We start from the raw sequence: 16,255 nt of genomic DNA on the forward strand, positions 1-16,255 counted from the left end.
ACCAAGTTGAAACGAAAGGGCCACGCTCTACTCGTTACTAGCAATTAAATTTTTCTTCACTGGGCGTCCCATATTTTTACGATTGCACTTCGATTTTCGCCAGGTTTTTTTGCTACAGTCTGAAATGACCCAGCTACTCCTCCCCAATTCCATTTTCCATAGTTAAAAAACAGAACGAAACAACAGTTTCGTCAAATTTACGGCGGGGGTGTGGCTGACCATCGTATACTTGTTCTTGAACTAGAATAACAAGTATAAGACTTGCGCGCTAGCCTTAATGGATTTCACACACAACAACAGACAACAATAAATTTTGAAGGCGACCGAAGAAAAAACAAAAATTACTGACGCCTTCAACGACATGATGCAATGTGAGAAGTCCCTCGCCGACAACAAACATAGTTTTACTGCTTACCTTAGTCAATGGGGGGGTTCACGTTTTTTTTCTCGGGCTGTGCCAAGTATTGTAACACGTCGACTTGTTACGGGCGCGAAGCACAACAACAACAAAAACAATCAAATAAAAACGAAACTTCAGAAGAAGAAAAAGAAAGAAAAAATTTACATTACAGTTGCAAGAATGCGAATGTTTTTCCCATCTGTTGCGACTATTTCGATCTTGCCATCCCAAAGAGCTGCACATATTCCAGCGTACCACATGCTCAATAGAAATTTAACAACCGGTGGAGGTATGTACAGTTGGACCGATTGTCCTTCACACGACCCGATAAGTCTTCATTGATGTGGCCGGAATTCAATGACGATGTAATTTTTCTTCTTTTCGTTTTTTGTTTTGTTTCCCCTTTTCTTTTCTTCTTTTTCCTTAGCTGTCCGATTGTGGTTTATAGGTTTTGGTCGACTAAGAAGTCTGAATAAAAACATGACACGACTCGTACACACAACCTCACAAGAACCGTTTTTTGGAGCCGAGAAATTTCGAGCTTCTACAAGCGTCGGCAATGATATGCGACCGCAGCTATTCATTTTTTCTTCTTCTTCCCAGTTGGACGACATGCATTTGCGGACAAGGCGCGGAGGAGGAGTAGAGCCGAAGATACAGTACGTATTATCGAATCGTACGTGTGTGTGGTCCGAGAGAAAACGGATTCTAACGACGCGAAAAAAAAACACACACACATACACACACACACGATCCGCTTCCGTAGCTTTTTTCTTTTCCCCGTGCTACAATCTATAATCCCACGAAACACTTGTAAAGATCATCACGAAGACAAAAAAAAAAAAAAAAAAAAAAAATATATAAGAGACTTTTCTGGGCAACTTTGGGTTCTCTCACGGAAAAGTATGGAAGTGAAATACACATATATTCTGTCTTGACGGAGCGCCATTCCAGGTTTCCATATGGTCCAAAATGACAAGAGGCAAAACGAGAACGGATTAACAAAAGAACGAAAAAAGAAAAAGACGAACATTGTCGCATGATCAAAGACTAGTACATTATTAAAAAGGCAAGCGATTCTTACTTTTTTTGTTAAAGAAAAATGTTTTCCCGTGATAAATCGAGCCTACTAGGAGCGAAAAAGGAAAATGATTGGACTGAAATCCGCTATTGCTCACATACACGATCTAAAGCTAGCATATTTAAAAGACTTCTTATTTTTTTGTTTTCGGAGAGGAGAAGGGAAATAAACATCGAAAGCTGTTTTTTAGAGATTTTTCTGTAGAAAGAAAAGAGATTGCGACTCGGGAAAATGTGGAATAATTAGCAGTTTGGCTGGTAGAGATTACCGACGAAGATGAGTAGAGACAATGATGGTGTCTGCCTTTGTCCACGGACCGATGGGTCGGCTTACACAGCTCGAATAGACTGATAATGGATGGGTGGATGGATGAAAATTATTTTCCAACCCTTTTTTTGTTTTGTTTTTGTTATTTCAATGAATACGGATCGAAGCGCATACTTGAGCCATGTCGATGCCGGTGAGAGACTTGACAAGATTCGGCACCTTGGCCATTATTTCCAAGACCTCGCCCGTCAACTTGGCTGCACCTACTTCTCCATCGCCAGAAGAAATCATTGTGATTTTCTTGGCCTGTGCGATCGGAGCCGCCACCTCAGCCGCCATCTAAAATCATCGACGCAAAAATGAAACCGTTCATTAAAAGTGATTCTAAACGGGAGAAAGTCCCCCACTCACGCCACAACTTTCTTAGTGGTGTGTCTAGGGCGGCGTGTCGGGGTAGGTCCGTTATTATCTCTACGATGATGAGCGGCTACCATGGACCTATGTTTTCGTTCCAGTCGTTTTTTACGTAAACAACGGCGTCAAAGAGCTATGACAGGTGGAAAATGGGGGAAAAGAAACGCTACGACCGCAGTATTCACAGTCAAATCTGAACGCCGACAGCTGGTCAAAAGTTTTTGAACGACTTCATTCCATCATTCAGTTTCTCCTTCTCCGAACGGGCAGACAGAATCGGCTACACACGATAAGATTGCATGCACAACTTGTTATGTTTTGTTTTTCATTACTCGTTTCCTTCTTTCCCCCATGTGTGCCTCTTAATCGATTCGAAACTGCGCTTGCTATGGCAATAAGCAGAGAATTTTAGCGACCACAAACTTTGAACTTAGTTGGCGTATCGAAACGGGAGCCAATAGATACGCAACTGACGATCACCTGCTTCTTCTTCCCAATTTCATTCGAGTTTTGAGAAATAAAAAAATACAGTACTCCGCTCCATTAAACGCACCTTAGGAAGCGTATTGAGAAGCATATCGACCATGGCCGCCTCGCGGTACTCCTTGAACGCAGCAGCTTTCTTGCTCATCTGTTCGGCTTCCGCCTTGGCTTTGGCTTCGATGGCGAAAGCTTGCGCTTCTCCATTGAGGCGGATGGCCTCCGCTTCTGCTTCTGCTTCCAGAACGACGCGCTGCCGGTGTGCTTCAGCCAGCTTCTCCAACCTTATGTTTTGTTTTCATGAAAAAAAAAAAAAAAAAAAAAAAATGGAAGAGAAACGGAAAAAAATGAGCATCGTACGTGGTGCCGCTAGGATGGGCATTCATTCATGCCTGACGGAATCTAATAATGTTTACTTGAATTTCTCGGCTTCGGCCGGTCGACGCACTTTGGCGTCCAGTTCCTTCTCCTTCCTCATGATCTCTTGCTCCTGGACCAGAATCTGTTGGGTGCGTTCCACAACCTGGATCTGCATTTCCTCTTCACGAAGACGCTGTTTGGTCTTGGCCGCTTGCAATTCGTAAGCCAGCTCTGCTTCGGCTTTCTGTCAATAAACAAGAGCAAAGAGAATGGATTAACGAAAAGCAAACCATTTTTCAGACAGAATTCCACGCTCAAGCATTTTTGTAAAAAAAAAAAAAACAAACAAAAAAAACAAAAGAAGAATTGATTTTAAAAGAAAATCAGCATCTGCAGCAGAGCGAGTCAAGTGTCGACGAATCTCTCACGTTTCGATCAAGAGTTTTGTTTACTACTTCCGCCCTTATCCAGCAGTGGAAATATTAGCCAAAGGCGGCAAATAATTCCCAGGAAGTAGAGAGAAAAAAAAACTGAAAAACAGCTAAAGACCTCCTTAAAAAAAAAACTCGAGACAAAACGCATAGACAAAATTAAAGTGAGCAAACACGTACACTCACTTTCTCTCAGATTATAACTTTTAAAGAAACAAACAAGTGATGAAAAGAATTCCCAGACAGAAAAAAAAAGGCTCTTTAAAAAAACCTAAATGGCTTTCCCTCCGGAACTACAGATAATTCTCCTTTTTGACGGGAATTTTGTTTTTTTAATGAACTTACTTTGGCTTGCACTTCTTGGTCGTAAGCTGCTTTCTTCAATTCAAAGTCACGCTGGGCTTTGGCAATTTCAATGTCGTTGACGAGGCGAGCGGCGAGACGCTCTTCTTCGGCAATGGCTTCCTTAATTTGCGAATCGGCTCGGGCCTCCGCTTCTCCGATGCGAGCGTCTCGCTTCACTTCCGCCGTCCGGGCCATTCCGAGCGCTTTCAGGTAACCCTGTGCGATGAAAAACAACAAAAGCAATGAGATAGGAGCAGAAAACAACAAAACAAAAGAAACCCATGAAGACGAAAAACAGTTGCCATGTGGTCAAAAATTTAAAATGAGTGAAAGTCTCCACAGGGGAAGGTCGAAAGCCAGTAAATAATACAACGAGACGACGTTTACGACGTCCCTTATTGACAGCGGTCATAGCTATGCATCATGTATGGCCCGCTGGAGCTCTTACTGTGCACCTGTTCGTTCAGATCACGGGGCAGTTTAAGAGAAAAGAAAATAGGAAAAACTAAACAAAAAATAACAATCCATTTCCTCCTGGTTTTCACCTACAAATAGAGCCATAGCATGATGGCTTCTCAGGATTGTTAAACATATAAAATCGTAAAAACAAAGGCGGGGATATCGGCGCTCACTGAAACGACTTTCCGGTTATTCTTATGATATTCTTCTTTCCTGATTACTTTTTTTCTTTCTTCTTCTTGTTGGCCGCATGCCAATGGTTTCGGAACTCTTTTGAAATCCTTTAAGATGATCGCTATAAAGCTCATGGCTAAGGAGGTCTGATCTAATAATTGGCTGGGCGTGGAATTATGACTTTTTCCCCCAAAAATGTGATACCGAACGACGACAACGACATTGTCGGCCTCATTAAAAATTCTACGTACTACGGTATACACGCGACGGTGCAGCAGGGCCGATGGTTCCTGATGGCCGAATGCCGAAAAACATGGGAATATTACTGTGCCGTTTTCTAAACATCAAACCCCCCTCGCTGCCAAATAAAATCGGGAAAAATAATAAAATAAAAAGGAAAAAGCCTACAAAAAAAAGGGGGCCTGAATTCCTTCCTCCTACTCCCAAAAGTTGCGCGGCTTCGTTCGACAGCGCACTTCTCCTTCACATTAAAGCGACTTCCAAAGCCGCTTGCCCAAGAAATAAAAAATAATAAACGGAGCTCCGAAATCCGAGACTTTCTCCCGACATTTCTAGCCTCACGAGCCCTGGGCTGAGGCGCGCGCGCGCCGCTCAAGAGTTCAATGCGCCGAAAGAGAAGTGCATGGTTCCACTTATACGATTCCTTCTCATTTTTGCTACGCTCCGCCGCCCTCATTGCAAAGGGCGCGCGCAATAGGGCTTCTTTTTTTTCCCGTGCCCATACACTAGGCGAAAGGTAGTGGAATCATAAAAAAAAAAAATACTTTCGTAAGGAAAACGGAGAGAATGGCAAACAACAAACAAGTGATCTATTAAAAAGGATGATAATAAAAGAGAGAAACGTCGAGCATTCATTGTTTGATGAATGACTGTCGTAATCTGTGAAAACCTGGAACACATACACGCATTGGAGGAGCGGTAAGAATTACAAGATTTTCAAAGGCTATGTCTTTAGATCTCTGACAGAGATGGAGAGAGAGTACAGTGACCGATAATATTACGTTTTGCCCTTTCTCGTTGCCCAACCACCTGACACTAGATTACGACTATCTGACGAGGCCCATTACAAAACGAGAAAATCTTCACGCTTTTCCTCTGCCTCTCGCAGGCTTCAACTATGTAAATAGCTTTTTGACATGAACGCCCAGATGCAAATTACGTCCCCCACTTTTTTTTTTGTAAATTTACAGATATACAGTTTGTACGGTCAACCCATTCAGAACAGGATTTGTCCTTGTTAAAAACCTTTTTGTTCAAGAAGAATATCAAGGCAACAATGTCTTAGGTGTGGAAGAAAAAGGGAAGAAAAGAAAAAGAAAAGACAAACTAACCATGTCGTCACGAACGTCTTTCAAAGTGTAGCTCACGACTGTGATGCCCATGTTGACCAGATCAGATGAGGCTACTTCGAATACTTGACGGCTGAACTTTTTTCGGTCCTTGTAGATTTCCTGTTTAAAAAAAAAACAATCAAAGAGAAAAAGACTGTAATCAAATGTGCGAATTTCACTGGTGGCGTAAGGACGTTAAGGGAGGACTACGACCTTCAGTGAATTCATTTTAAAATTTTCACAGTTATAAAAAAAAAAAACAGCAAATTAGACATGAACCGTTCCGCCCCGTACTCCCTTCAAAGCGGGAGTGTGAGGATACGGGACGGGATGAAGACGAATGGAAACGAGCTGGATGGGTATTATAACTGTTCGCTGGCTTGACAAGAGTGGGAAAAATCTTTTCAATCCAATCTTGACTCGAGCAGTCAAAAAAACATCCTGAAACACGTTGCGCACTTAAAAACCAGGAAAAGTTAGAAACTTAAAAAGCAACAACAGCCGCTAGAGTTTAAAAAACAGACGTATATCTTCAATGCGCTCACATGGCCGCTCATTGCACCGCACCACAAGACCCAAAAGATGCGGAATCAGCCAAGCGACGGCCCCGCGGCCCAAGTGACGTCGGATTTCGACGAGACTTTGAACATCTCGTCAACACGGAAGACGAGAGGGGGTAAAAAACTAATCGGACGTGAGAAACTCGGAAATTCTTGCGATGAGGTTACTGCTAGTTTTCTTCTCCTTTTCCTAACAGACGGGGCGGTCGGCCGTCATCCGCAAACAGGTAACGGGAACTGACCGGACTTCTCATTTCAACACCTCCGGTCCTTTTGGCCGCCGACTTGCTGAAATCAATTAACAGACCACGCAGCGACAGTTACACAACACCGACAACAACCCAACTCCTCACAAATATGGTTTTCTTTTCAAGTCATTTTCATTTTTTAAACTGCCGTCCGCTCGACCTCCCTACTCACCTCGGATGTCCGATACAACCGCATGGAACCTCCGCAACTACCTCCCTCCCCCTCTTCTTTTCCGTCTCAAAGTACCTAATTAAAACGCATCAAGTTAACTTTTCTCGGAAAAAAAAAAACCAAAACGAAATCGGTGAAAAGCCCAGAAGGGGGAAAACATGACCACAGCGACCTAACTCCAGCAAAACCTACAAGGGAGGCAAGAAACAACACCCTATGATAGTTTCACATACGAGGTACTTTCGTGCGTCCCCTATCACCATTCCGTACACAACTTGAGCCCATAATGTCCATCAAGAAGGCGAAGGAGGACGATTACTGAATAAGAAAAATAAAACAATAGAGAGAAAGAAAAACAAAAAACAAACCCCAAAGTGAAATCCTGTGATTAGGGTCACCGGAACTAGTTGCGCATTAAAAGGGATTTTCGATAGCCACCAACAGCATTAAGAGACCCATGGCTGTATCGTTAAGATTATTATCATTATTATCATTACAAGCATTTTTTTTTCTTTTTTTTTTTTTAAACAAAATTTCGTGCTTTTACGATGTGGTTCTAAGCAACTAGTCATCAAAGGGGGGGGACGACGATGAAGAAAAAACACACACACGCACAAGAAATAGCATTGTGTGCCTAATTAAGCAAAGGGGACCTTTGGGGAGTTGTTCCACTCCAAGTATTTTTCTCGATCGGGATAGCTCACCCAACAAGCATAAGACCATCCGTCGTGCACTCGGCCGTTGGCCGCAGTGAGTAACTTCGACCACAAACGAAGAAATAACGAAAAAAAAAAAAAAGACGAGCACCCCATCGCAACGTCGTAGCGATACCTGTAACGCACGCATTTCTCATAATCAAAATAGTAGGAGGAAAGTGGGATGGGCGCGCTACGTATAGTTTAAGTGGCCAAAGTCAGAAAACAATCTAGAAATAATTTCGGGCAGACGGACGAATAAGACGGGAACTAGTTCGACCCAAAAAAAGAGAAGGGTCTTCTCTACACGGGTAGAATCGGGTACCATACGCTTTCGACTAGTTCTGGTTTTTTTTTTTTTCTTTCCTTTTTCCGTTTTATTACTCGCAACTCAACGCCCACCAGCCACGCATCACGTTTAACTCACGCAACATGTCTTGTCCTAATGGTGTAATCGTGAAGCATCAACGTTAGTTCCTCTCTCTTCGCATTTCTTCCTCAACAGGTCAATGACAGATATGATACCTCAGAAAAAATCGTCGGAGCTCAAACGTCGGTGATCGGCAGACCCGAACAGAGCAAAGGCCCTTGATTGCTTATTAGCGTTTCTGACATGACCCTATTTTCAGCCTAGATGCAAGAATTATGTCAACTCTAAATCGACAGCCAGCTGATTTTAGATAGCTACTTAAGTCGGAGGTGGAAGACCTCCTCGACGTGACTTCTCGTGTCTAGTTTCCTCTCCGCTGTGTCGTACATGCTAGCAGCATTCATGACAGGAACTCCCTGCAGGCTGCCTATAGGTGGCGAGTGACCACAACAGAAGAATAAAACTACGTAGGAATGAACGAAGAACGAACGAAGAACAATTTCCCCCTGCGGGGTTCCACGCCAGTCCATTTACCCGCGCGCGTTTTCTGAAGCAAAGCCAAGAAACACGCGCGTCTTTTCCCCCTCAGGTCTCAGTATCAACGAAACTTGTTGCCGGTGCACATCTAAACTTGGCCATTGGACGCGCAAGTGTTCAATTTTTCTGCCATTAATTCAATACAGCAAAGACTGCGGATAGGATTAATATCGCCCGAAACCACACCGACTGGATTTTTCTCGCTGTTTGATAGTTAAAAACATCCGTTTTCCGACCGCTCCGTGCCAACGGAATGGGAACGTAAGTCTCTTTAAACACCCACTTATCGTTTTATCGTTATAAGCAAATCAAATGAGGAAGATGAGTTACCTCGACTGTCATTGAACCCATGATAGCGCGCTGATGTCCCTCTGGAACAATAGAAATTTGAGAAAAAAGTTAATCACTGTATTACGATTGGAAATGAAAGTGGTCAAATTGAGATTTTACCTAAAGTCTCCAATGCGACTCTTCGAATTTCCTGCTCGGCCTTGCCCAAGAATTGCTCGCACGCAGCTAGCAGCATTTCCTCGTTCTGCCCCTGTACTTTAACCTGCAATAGTAAAGCATAGGGAATGAAGTTAGGCAAATCTAGTTCAAGAGTTCTTCACACAGGTGTCACGGGAAGGGACCTTTCAACCGTAAAGTTCATCGTGACAACTTCATTCGTTTTTTTTCTTTTTTGTCTTATTATTCTGGTCTGGGCGCTTCGTCATCATTTCGACACTTTAAAGTGGGGTGCTATTACTGTTACGAGGGCTTCAAGGAAAGAGAAAGACAAGGGCCATCAAGAGAAACTGACAAGCAAGCATCGCCCATGCCTCAATTACACGAAAATATAGCCACATCTAAGTATTTTTTGATCCGAAAGGCGAGGCAACAACAACAACAACAAAGAAAGAAGAAAAAAGTCAAAGGATCGCCAGGCATTTAAGGAATGGAGTTATTAGGCCAGGTCAACAACTTGATACCTATCGAATTTAGAACGAAATTCTTTTGTGAATGGCAAAAGAATTCAAGGAAGCAGAAAAAGAAAAAAGACACGAAAAAGAAGAAAAAACGAAACCCCATGTTCCCACGAATTTGGTTGATTCTTTGGAGATATTTCCCGGTTGCGTTCATCGACATGAGATTGTTTCAGAACTCCTACCTGGGCAATTCCAGTCACACTGATGGGTACTCCTTGGCTAGTGTAGACTCCAGGACTCTCGACTTTCAGCGTCATCGTATTCAACGAAATTCTAAAGAGAATATGTTTGACAGTTCCGTTAAAATAGCTCTCTATTAGTATCCTAATTTCTTCATGTGATTACCGTTGAACTTGTTGAACCGACGGCCAAACGAAGGCACGGCCACCTGGAACAAGTAACGGCCTTCTGTGACAGCATCCTAGCAAAAGAATGTGCAAGAGAATAAGAGAAAAAGAAATTGTTCGCTAACGTAAATTTTCTGGTGGCATGAAGATGTTAACCAGCCGCCGACAGAAGAACAAGTTAAATTAGGCTGGTATTTGCATGGCAATTGGCAATAACTTGTTGATTATGATACCACTTTAGATCATGTTTTTTAATGAAGTTGAAAGTCTCTAATTATAATGACTTGGCTTTAGGAATTAAACGAAAAAAACATGAGTCTAGGAAGAATTACTGTTGGATTCCAAAAACATTGGATTAACGGTCTGCTGGTTCTCAAAATCTACTTTTAAAATCTCCATGCCCAAAATGGGTATACAGAAGGAGAACAACTTGTTTTATCACAAAAAGACTAAAAATAATGACAGACAAAAACGTACTGCAACACAAATATCTTTCCTGAAAATCTAGAACTAAATAGAACTCGGGATCACTGGTGGAGAACCAGTACACCAGTGTTACATAAAGAGCCTCTCTAATGAATCAATATTTAAACAAGCAGGATTAGGGGTGTGTCATTCTAAACAGCACTGGGCTGAAGCACCTGCGAGGCCGGACTACATGCAGAGCGGCATGTCAGGGCCTCTTTTTCGCCTTCTCACAGTAAAAACACTCTTATTTAAAATAACTGTAATTTGTGCAAAAAAAACACAGATAAATGCGTACCTGAAACGACCAGAGCCTCATTAGGACCGCAAGTAACAAAACCCCAGACCATTTTCACGACAATTACGAGCGTGAGAGAGAGTGTGTAGAAAAGAGAAAAAAACGAAGAAGCTGTCAAACAGTTGATGGAAAACAATACCAGGTGGGCTCTCTAAAGAGTAGTAAAGCTTCAGCGACGCCACTAACCCCTCGGGCAAGAGTGAGCCCATATGAAAACAAGGCGTTGCCAAATTCTCATGCAAAAAAAAAGCTCAGCAATCAGAAAATTTTGTTGTATATTCTTCCACGATGCTATGTAATCACCAAGTTGTTCTACTAGGAAACTGACATACCAATCTAAAAACATTCAGGATGAACTAGAATTATATGTTATTTGTTGTTCACTGTTCCTACTTTTAAACAGATTTGCCTATGTAGTAAGTGTAAAAGTTGACCGCTAGAGGTCTTTGACTGTCCGAAATCGTGAGAATCGCCACACGTACGCAACAGTGCTTATTCACACGTGAAATATGTCGTTGAAATTGCTGCAAAAGAAACACGGCTGACATTCTTAAAATAATTAGAGACACAGCTGGGCCTTTATTTAGTTGACGAAGAAGTGGGGAGTGCAGTCAAATACCGTTGAAAAACCATTTCGTTTCTCTTGAAAAATGCCGACGACGCGCAGAGCAGTCCCGTCGCGTGCGAACATGAACATATGTTCGTACCGTCATCTAAAAATAATGAGAACACAAAGCCAACGGGTGTTGTCAACATTCTTTTTAAATCGTTATCACTTTGTCGGAATTTAGCTCGGCGAGATGAAGAAGTGGATGAAATTCGGATCGATCGGCGTCTGCTTTTGGAGTCTGTTGTTAATACTGGTCGGCGTCAGTCAGTTAACCTATGGTGCTTATTACATCTCCAAATTGCCCGTCTTCAAGATCGGCTCGCCAGTATGGGTTGGCTTCTTGGTACGATTCTTAACTACTTTACAATGTACATTCGTTCTCGCAATCGTAAATGGCTAACAAAAATTCTTTTTCCTCCTGTAGAACGTCTTGTGCGCAGCCGGCCTGTTCGGTTTGCATCACAAAACGCTTGGATTGAAAGACTCCCCGTGGCTAGTTACTGATGCCCTGGAATCGAATAAGAGAAAGCGAGGCCTTCCGAATGGCTCGATCCACCAATCCATTGCCGATCTTACGGCTCCCACTGTTCAGCCTTTCCATTTGTATTGGTCCATTTTTATTTGCGTCATCGTCGTTTTCATCAATATCGGAAACGTCGTTATCTGTCAAGTGGGAGAATGGCAGCATTGGGTTACTCCTACAGAACGGGATCAACTGCAGACCAACTTAAGTGTTTTGGCAGTTCAAGGTAAACATTCGCTTGTTCTCTTCTTTGTTATGAAATTTGTCTACTAGAAATGGGCCGTTCCGTTTGTTGTTGGCTTTACGAGGAAAGCGGGTAATTTGAATAAAATTCATCTGAACTCGTTGGTACCCTTCATCTCACACCGATCCATCATAATAGTGTCAGAGCTTTTTGATAATTTGTTGTGCGTGCTACGTGCCGATGCTGTTGAATCTTTTACAGCAACTGACCCTTGTTTGGGCGATCCTTTCCGTCCCTGTAATTTCATTTTTACCTCCACCGTAATGACGATGATGAAACAGCAGCTACGGAGTTCTATCACAAATGTCCTTACCGTGCAATAACGATTGTTTCCTTCTCTCACTCTTTTCTTGATGCCTATTCTATTCACAGTTTTCTGTTTATCTCTCGTTTCATGTCGGCAGCTCATCGCGTGACGGCGGCCCAGATGAGCTTGGCCATTATCATCGGAGTCTTTTGCACAGCGCTTAACATCTGGTTAGCGTACACGCAGCGCAAGAGCAATAAAGATCCGGCTATTGAAACGGGACAGTCGATCCAATCAAACCGAACGGTGACGATCGATCAGGCAGCCAGTGGAGCTTCAACAGCGTCGGCCGGTAGTACCCAGCAGCGTCAACGCAAAATATCTTTGAGGGGAATCAGCCCAGCTGGATACGACAATCCTAATTGGGTTTACGGAGAGAACGGTAGCAGCAACAGCAGTGGCAGTCAAGGTGTCCTCTTAAATCCGGAGCCGGAAAACAATCGTCAGAGACCTGTGTCTGTCTCCGTCATTTCGGATTCCGGCGGAGGTGCATCAACGATGCGCTATGCAACCATCCGTCGAGCTCCCAGCATCTTAATGGCTCTGCCGCCCGAACATCATCATCAACAGAACTTTCCTCCGCCACGTCCCATACATTTGAAAAGCGCGTCCTTCCGCTTCGGAGGCGAACGCGATCCGATAGTCCAGCGGCAGAGCAGAGCAGCCGCTAAGGTCAGCCGGAGTAAAACGATGCGCGAAACAACTTTCATGACATCACCGCCATGTTACAATGGTAGACCGACGTTTGAAACGACAACGCAGCATACGTTCGCTCAGCGTTTTCAATCCAGCCTGGATGGAAATTCTGCTCTGAGTTTCGTTCACGATACAACAGCGGAAGAGGAAGAAGAAGCCACTGGAGGCATTTCGGTGGCATCAACCGCTCCGGTGGCAGATTATCCGTTAGCCGTTGATTCGCCTCGGCCGAAAGCGCCCGTCCGATCAACCAAAGTTGAAAACGGGATGCAAACCACCGTGGAGGCGGACGTGATGCAACACGAAGAAGATGATGATGAAGACGATGAAGAAGACGAAGAAGCACCTCCGGCAAGGCTATCATCTGTTCGCCATCAGGTCCGCAGCAGCGATAGGATCATTCTACGCGTTGAAAGCTTCCGCACGTTGCAAACCAATCCATCGAGAACTTCAACCCCTTCGGCTTTGTCGGGCCAACGTCCGCATCCAGTGCGGAATAACATCAATGTCAAACGCGTCTCCAGTTCGACGCAGACGGATCTGTCTGTTTTGAAGGCCAGCAACAGCGGCTTCAGCTCGCCTGTCGGCCAGAGCCAGCAACGCATGAAACGCCCTGTGCTCCAGCCACACGGTCAGCAGTATCCCGGTTCTAACGCCAAAGTCAAACAAGGTGGCGGAGTTTTATCCACCAGTCAAGTGTCTACTGAAACGGCAACCATGCCGCAAATATCTCCAGTGGAATCCTCCTCCGGTTACAGCTCTCCGCGTGGAACGGAGTCCAAATCACCGACGCCCGAGCCAACACTCGGAAGCGGCCAGCAAGATCAACAGGAACCTGCATTGGCAACGTCCACCCCAGCTCCTGCCAATGTCACGGTCATCCAGATCGATCCCAAGCCAGTCATAAGCAACAACAGTAAGAGCAACAAAGAGTTCCATCCGCGCGTAACTGATGTTACGTACGCGATTCCGCGCAAGCGATCGGAGCGCGGAACACCAACTGGTCAAAACGAGTCGACCTCTACCACACCGGATCAGAGTTTCCAGGTGAGCATCCAGTCGAAGCCAGTCAGTAGATCCGTTTCGTTTCATCACATGTCACAAGCCGGAAGAAAGGCTGTTTATGGTAACGAGTGGCTCAATGCCAGTTCCCTTTTGGGTAATCATTTGCCACCGTTGGCCGTGATGAGCATTCCGCGTCCGGCGTTGCGCAGCAGTTCCCACCAGCGCTATTCATCGCCTTCAGGCACTACGCGTCGGGCAAGCAGCAGTTCCAGCAATATCAATTCAGGCGTGACGCAACATCTTCCGCCTTCCGGATCGAGTCTAAGTCGATCGACGTCAATGTATTTGGCAATGTCGGAGATTCAGCGCAAATTAGATTTGCTCCAAGTGCTAGATACTCGTCATCATTTGTCTGTCCCATCGGCTCTTAATTCCGATGTCGTGCCCGTCCATCGTGAGTCGCAGCATGTCAATCACAACTACGATGATTTTTATTCCGTAAGTCCCTCCCATCATGCGGAGGGTGGTTCCAGGCGGATGAGGAGCAGGTCGAACAGCAGCAGCAGGCAACAGCCTCCGCCACCACCTCCCCCGCCACCACCTCCACCTCCACCACCTCCGCCGCTTCCGTCAGTCGTCGATTTGAACGACTCGCTGGATTCGGCCAAAACTCTGGCCTATCTTTCCGAACTGGAAATGTTGGCGAGACACTGGCGGACGCAACTGTTGTACAAAGTACGTAATTTTTGTTTTTGTTTCTTTATTGCATACCGTTTGAGGTTTTTTACTTTTTCTGATTCTTTCACGTAAAGGATAACGTGTTTTTGTGTTTTCCAACAGGTGGAGTTAAAATCATCCAGCAAGCGAATGGGCACCGTGCTGGAAAACGACTCTTTCCAATGCTGATTCAACAATAAAGGAAGAATTTCTTTCTTTACGTTTTGTTTTTTCAAGGCGGATCCTTGCTGTCCTCGAAGCTCTCCCTCTTCCTTCTGCCTTACGAACCAAAAAAGAATCCAAAGTATTACCATATATTTAAAAAAAAAAAAAAAGGATAAAAGAAATGTTTATATATTATGTATTCCCAGCAACATTTGTCAGACACGCACAAATGAAGTAGCTTATTCCCTCGACTTTCATTTCACTTGTGTACCTCTCGATCAACCCGAGGTTTTGGGTGGATATTATCAAACTATTATTTTGTATCGAAATTATCTTGTTATGTGTACCGATTGACCTAAATTTCATCAATAGCAATCCTTTGATTTCGAATTTTCCATCATCGTCTTCTTGTTCGCTTTCAGCTGTTGGCTTCCCCGGACACGCCCAGCAATAAAGAAGTTACAAAAGGAAACAAAAAAAAATGAAACCATCCTGATGGATGTGTATATGTGGCTCTGCTGGCTATGTATGTGAAATTGGATCCTGTCCTTATCTCTCTCAACCTCTCCAAGTCCTTCATACCTTTTGAAATAGGTGATCGACTGCAAAGGTGTGGCCCTACTTTGCCTTTTCGTCCACTATGCAGCACTCACAGTTTTCTTTCGGTATTGAAAAGCCACTTTTAAACGAGTGACTTGATGAATAGTTTGAAAAATTGAATGGGAGGCTACCCATCCCGTACAGCTTCCTTGGGAGAAATATACTAGAACGAACTTTCTATTGAGAAGAAGCAAGGAAAAAAAAAGATGGAAGAATGAAACATTCAATTAGTTTTTTTTTTTTTTCCCTCATCTCCGTTAAGTGAGAGAATGAATTAACCTCAACACACACACAGCGACAAGGGAGGTAAAGGCGAAAAGAAGGGAAAATAATAATAAAAAGAAAAAAGTAGGTGTGTTCGCGAGTGTCGTTATAATAACAGGCGGGCCGCTCTACAAGCCTAATAGCCCCAAGAGAGCAGTATAGAGGTGAATCCATACAAATTCATTTTTTTTTTACGCACACATTTTTATTTTTACCTTTGAAAATTTTTTTTTTTTTCCGACGAAAGGTTAAAAAAAAATTGGAATGCTCATTGCCGTGATGATTTGGTGGTCATGGTGGTGGTTGAGAGGGGGGGTTCCGGAGTATGTCTGTGTCTGTCTGTGTGTCCTTCTCTCAGTTTCTTTCTTCTGGCAGTCCTTATCCCCCCGTGGGGGCCATTTGGAATGGAAATTTATACACCCAAAGAGAGCCGTGTGGCGCACACAAGGTGGGGTGCCTTAGCTCTATGTCGACAGGCAATTGGAGGATGAATGTCATTAAAAAAAGGAAGAAGAAGAAGAAGAAGAGGAAGAAAGAACTCGACCGTCCAGATGGAAGAAAAAGAAAAAGGGAGAGAAAGAAAAGATCAGGAATTCGGTAATTTTTTCTCTTCTTCTTCTTCTTCTCCTTTCCTAACTCTGATTTTTTTTTCTGATTGGTCGGTATCGTGAGCGCGGGGCGCGCGCAGCACGCGGACGGGA

At 43.9% G+C, this 16,255-nt stretch overlaps 2 protein-coding genes across 2 annotated transcripts; one reads left to right on the plus strand and one right to left on the minus strand.

Annotated features, from left to right (window-relative positions):
* Positions 1–1,266: 1,266 nt before the first annotated feature.
* Positions 1,267–10,625, minus strand: LOC130691911 (flotillin-1-like). The gene is made up of 11 exons (XM_057514951.2): positions 10,424–10,625; positions 9,659–9,734; positions 9,496–9,586; positions 8,796–8,898; positions 8,676–8,716; positions 5,764–5,883; positions 3,779–3,994; positions 3,059–3,246; positions 2,716–2,926; positions 1,923–2,087; positions 1,267–1,828 (listed from the first exon to the last, which is right to left on the minus strand). Exons 1-11 carry the CDS (start codon positions 10,473–10,475, stop codon positions 1,811–1,813), a joined length of 1,281 nt encoding a protein of 426 aa, XP_057370934.1. The 5' UTR covers positions 10,476–10,625; the 3' UTR covers positions 1,267–1,810.
* Positions 8,375–15,083, plus strand: LOC130691895 (uncharacterized). Its single transcript, XM_057514929.2, has 5 exons — positions 8,375–8,606; positions 11,215–11,376; positions 11,458–11,782; positions 12,205–14,543; positions 14,649–15,083. The coding sequence occupies exons 2-5, from the start codon at positions 11,224–11,226 to the stop codon at positions 14,712–14,714; spliced, it is 2,883 nt and encodes a 960-aa protein (XP_057370912.1). The 5' UTR covers positions 8,375–8,606; positions 11,215–11,223; the 3' UTR covers positions 14,715–15,083.
* Positions 15,084–16,255: the final 1,172 nt, after the last annotated feature.

This window comes from Daphnia carinata, chromosome 1 (genome assembly GCF_022539665.2).
Source record: "Daphnia carinata strain CSIRO-1 chromosome 1, CSIRO_AGI_Dcar_HiC_V3, whole genome shotgun sequence".
Taxonomy (NCBI): Eukaryota; Metazoa; Arthropoda; class Branchiopoda; order Diplostraca; family Daphniidae; genus Daphnia; species Daphnia carinata.

Coding starts and splice junctions, on each gene's coding strand:
- LOC130691911 (XM_057514951.2), bottom strand. CDS start 10,475: ATGGTCTGGGGTTTTGTTACTTGCGGTCCTAATGAGGCTCTGGTCGTT. Junction 9,587..9,658: donor TCGGTTCAACAAGTTCAACG/GTAATCACATGA, acceptor TATTCTCTTTAG/AATTTCGTTGAATACGATGA. Junction 2,927..3,058: donor GCCGAAGCCGAGAAATTCAA/GTAAACATTATT, acceptor ACAAAACATAAG/GTTGGAGAAGCTGGCTGAAG.
- LOC130691895 (XM_057514929.2), top strand. CDS start 11,224: ATGAAGAAGTGGATGAAATTCGGATCGATCGGCGTCTGCTTTTGGAGT. Junction 11,377..11,457: donor CAGTATGGGTTGGCTTCTTG/GTACGATTCTTA, acceptor TTCCTCCTGTAG/AACGTCTTGTGCGCAGCCGG. Junction 11,783..12,204: donor AAGTGTTTTGGCAGTTCAAG/GTAAACATTCGC, acceptor TCATGTCGGCAG/CTCATCGCGTGACGGCGGCC.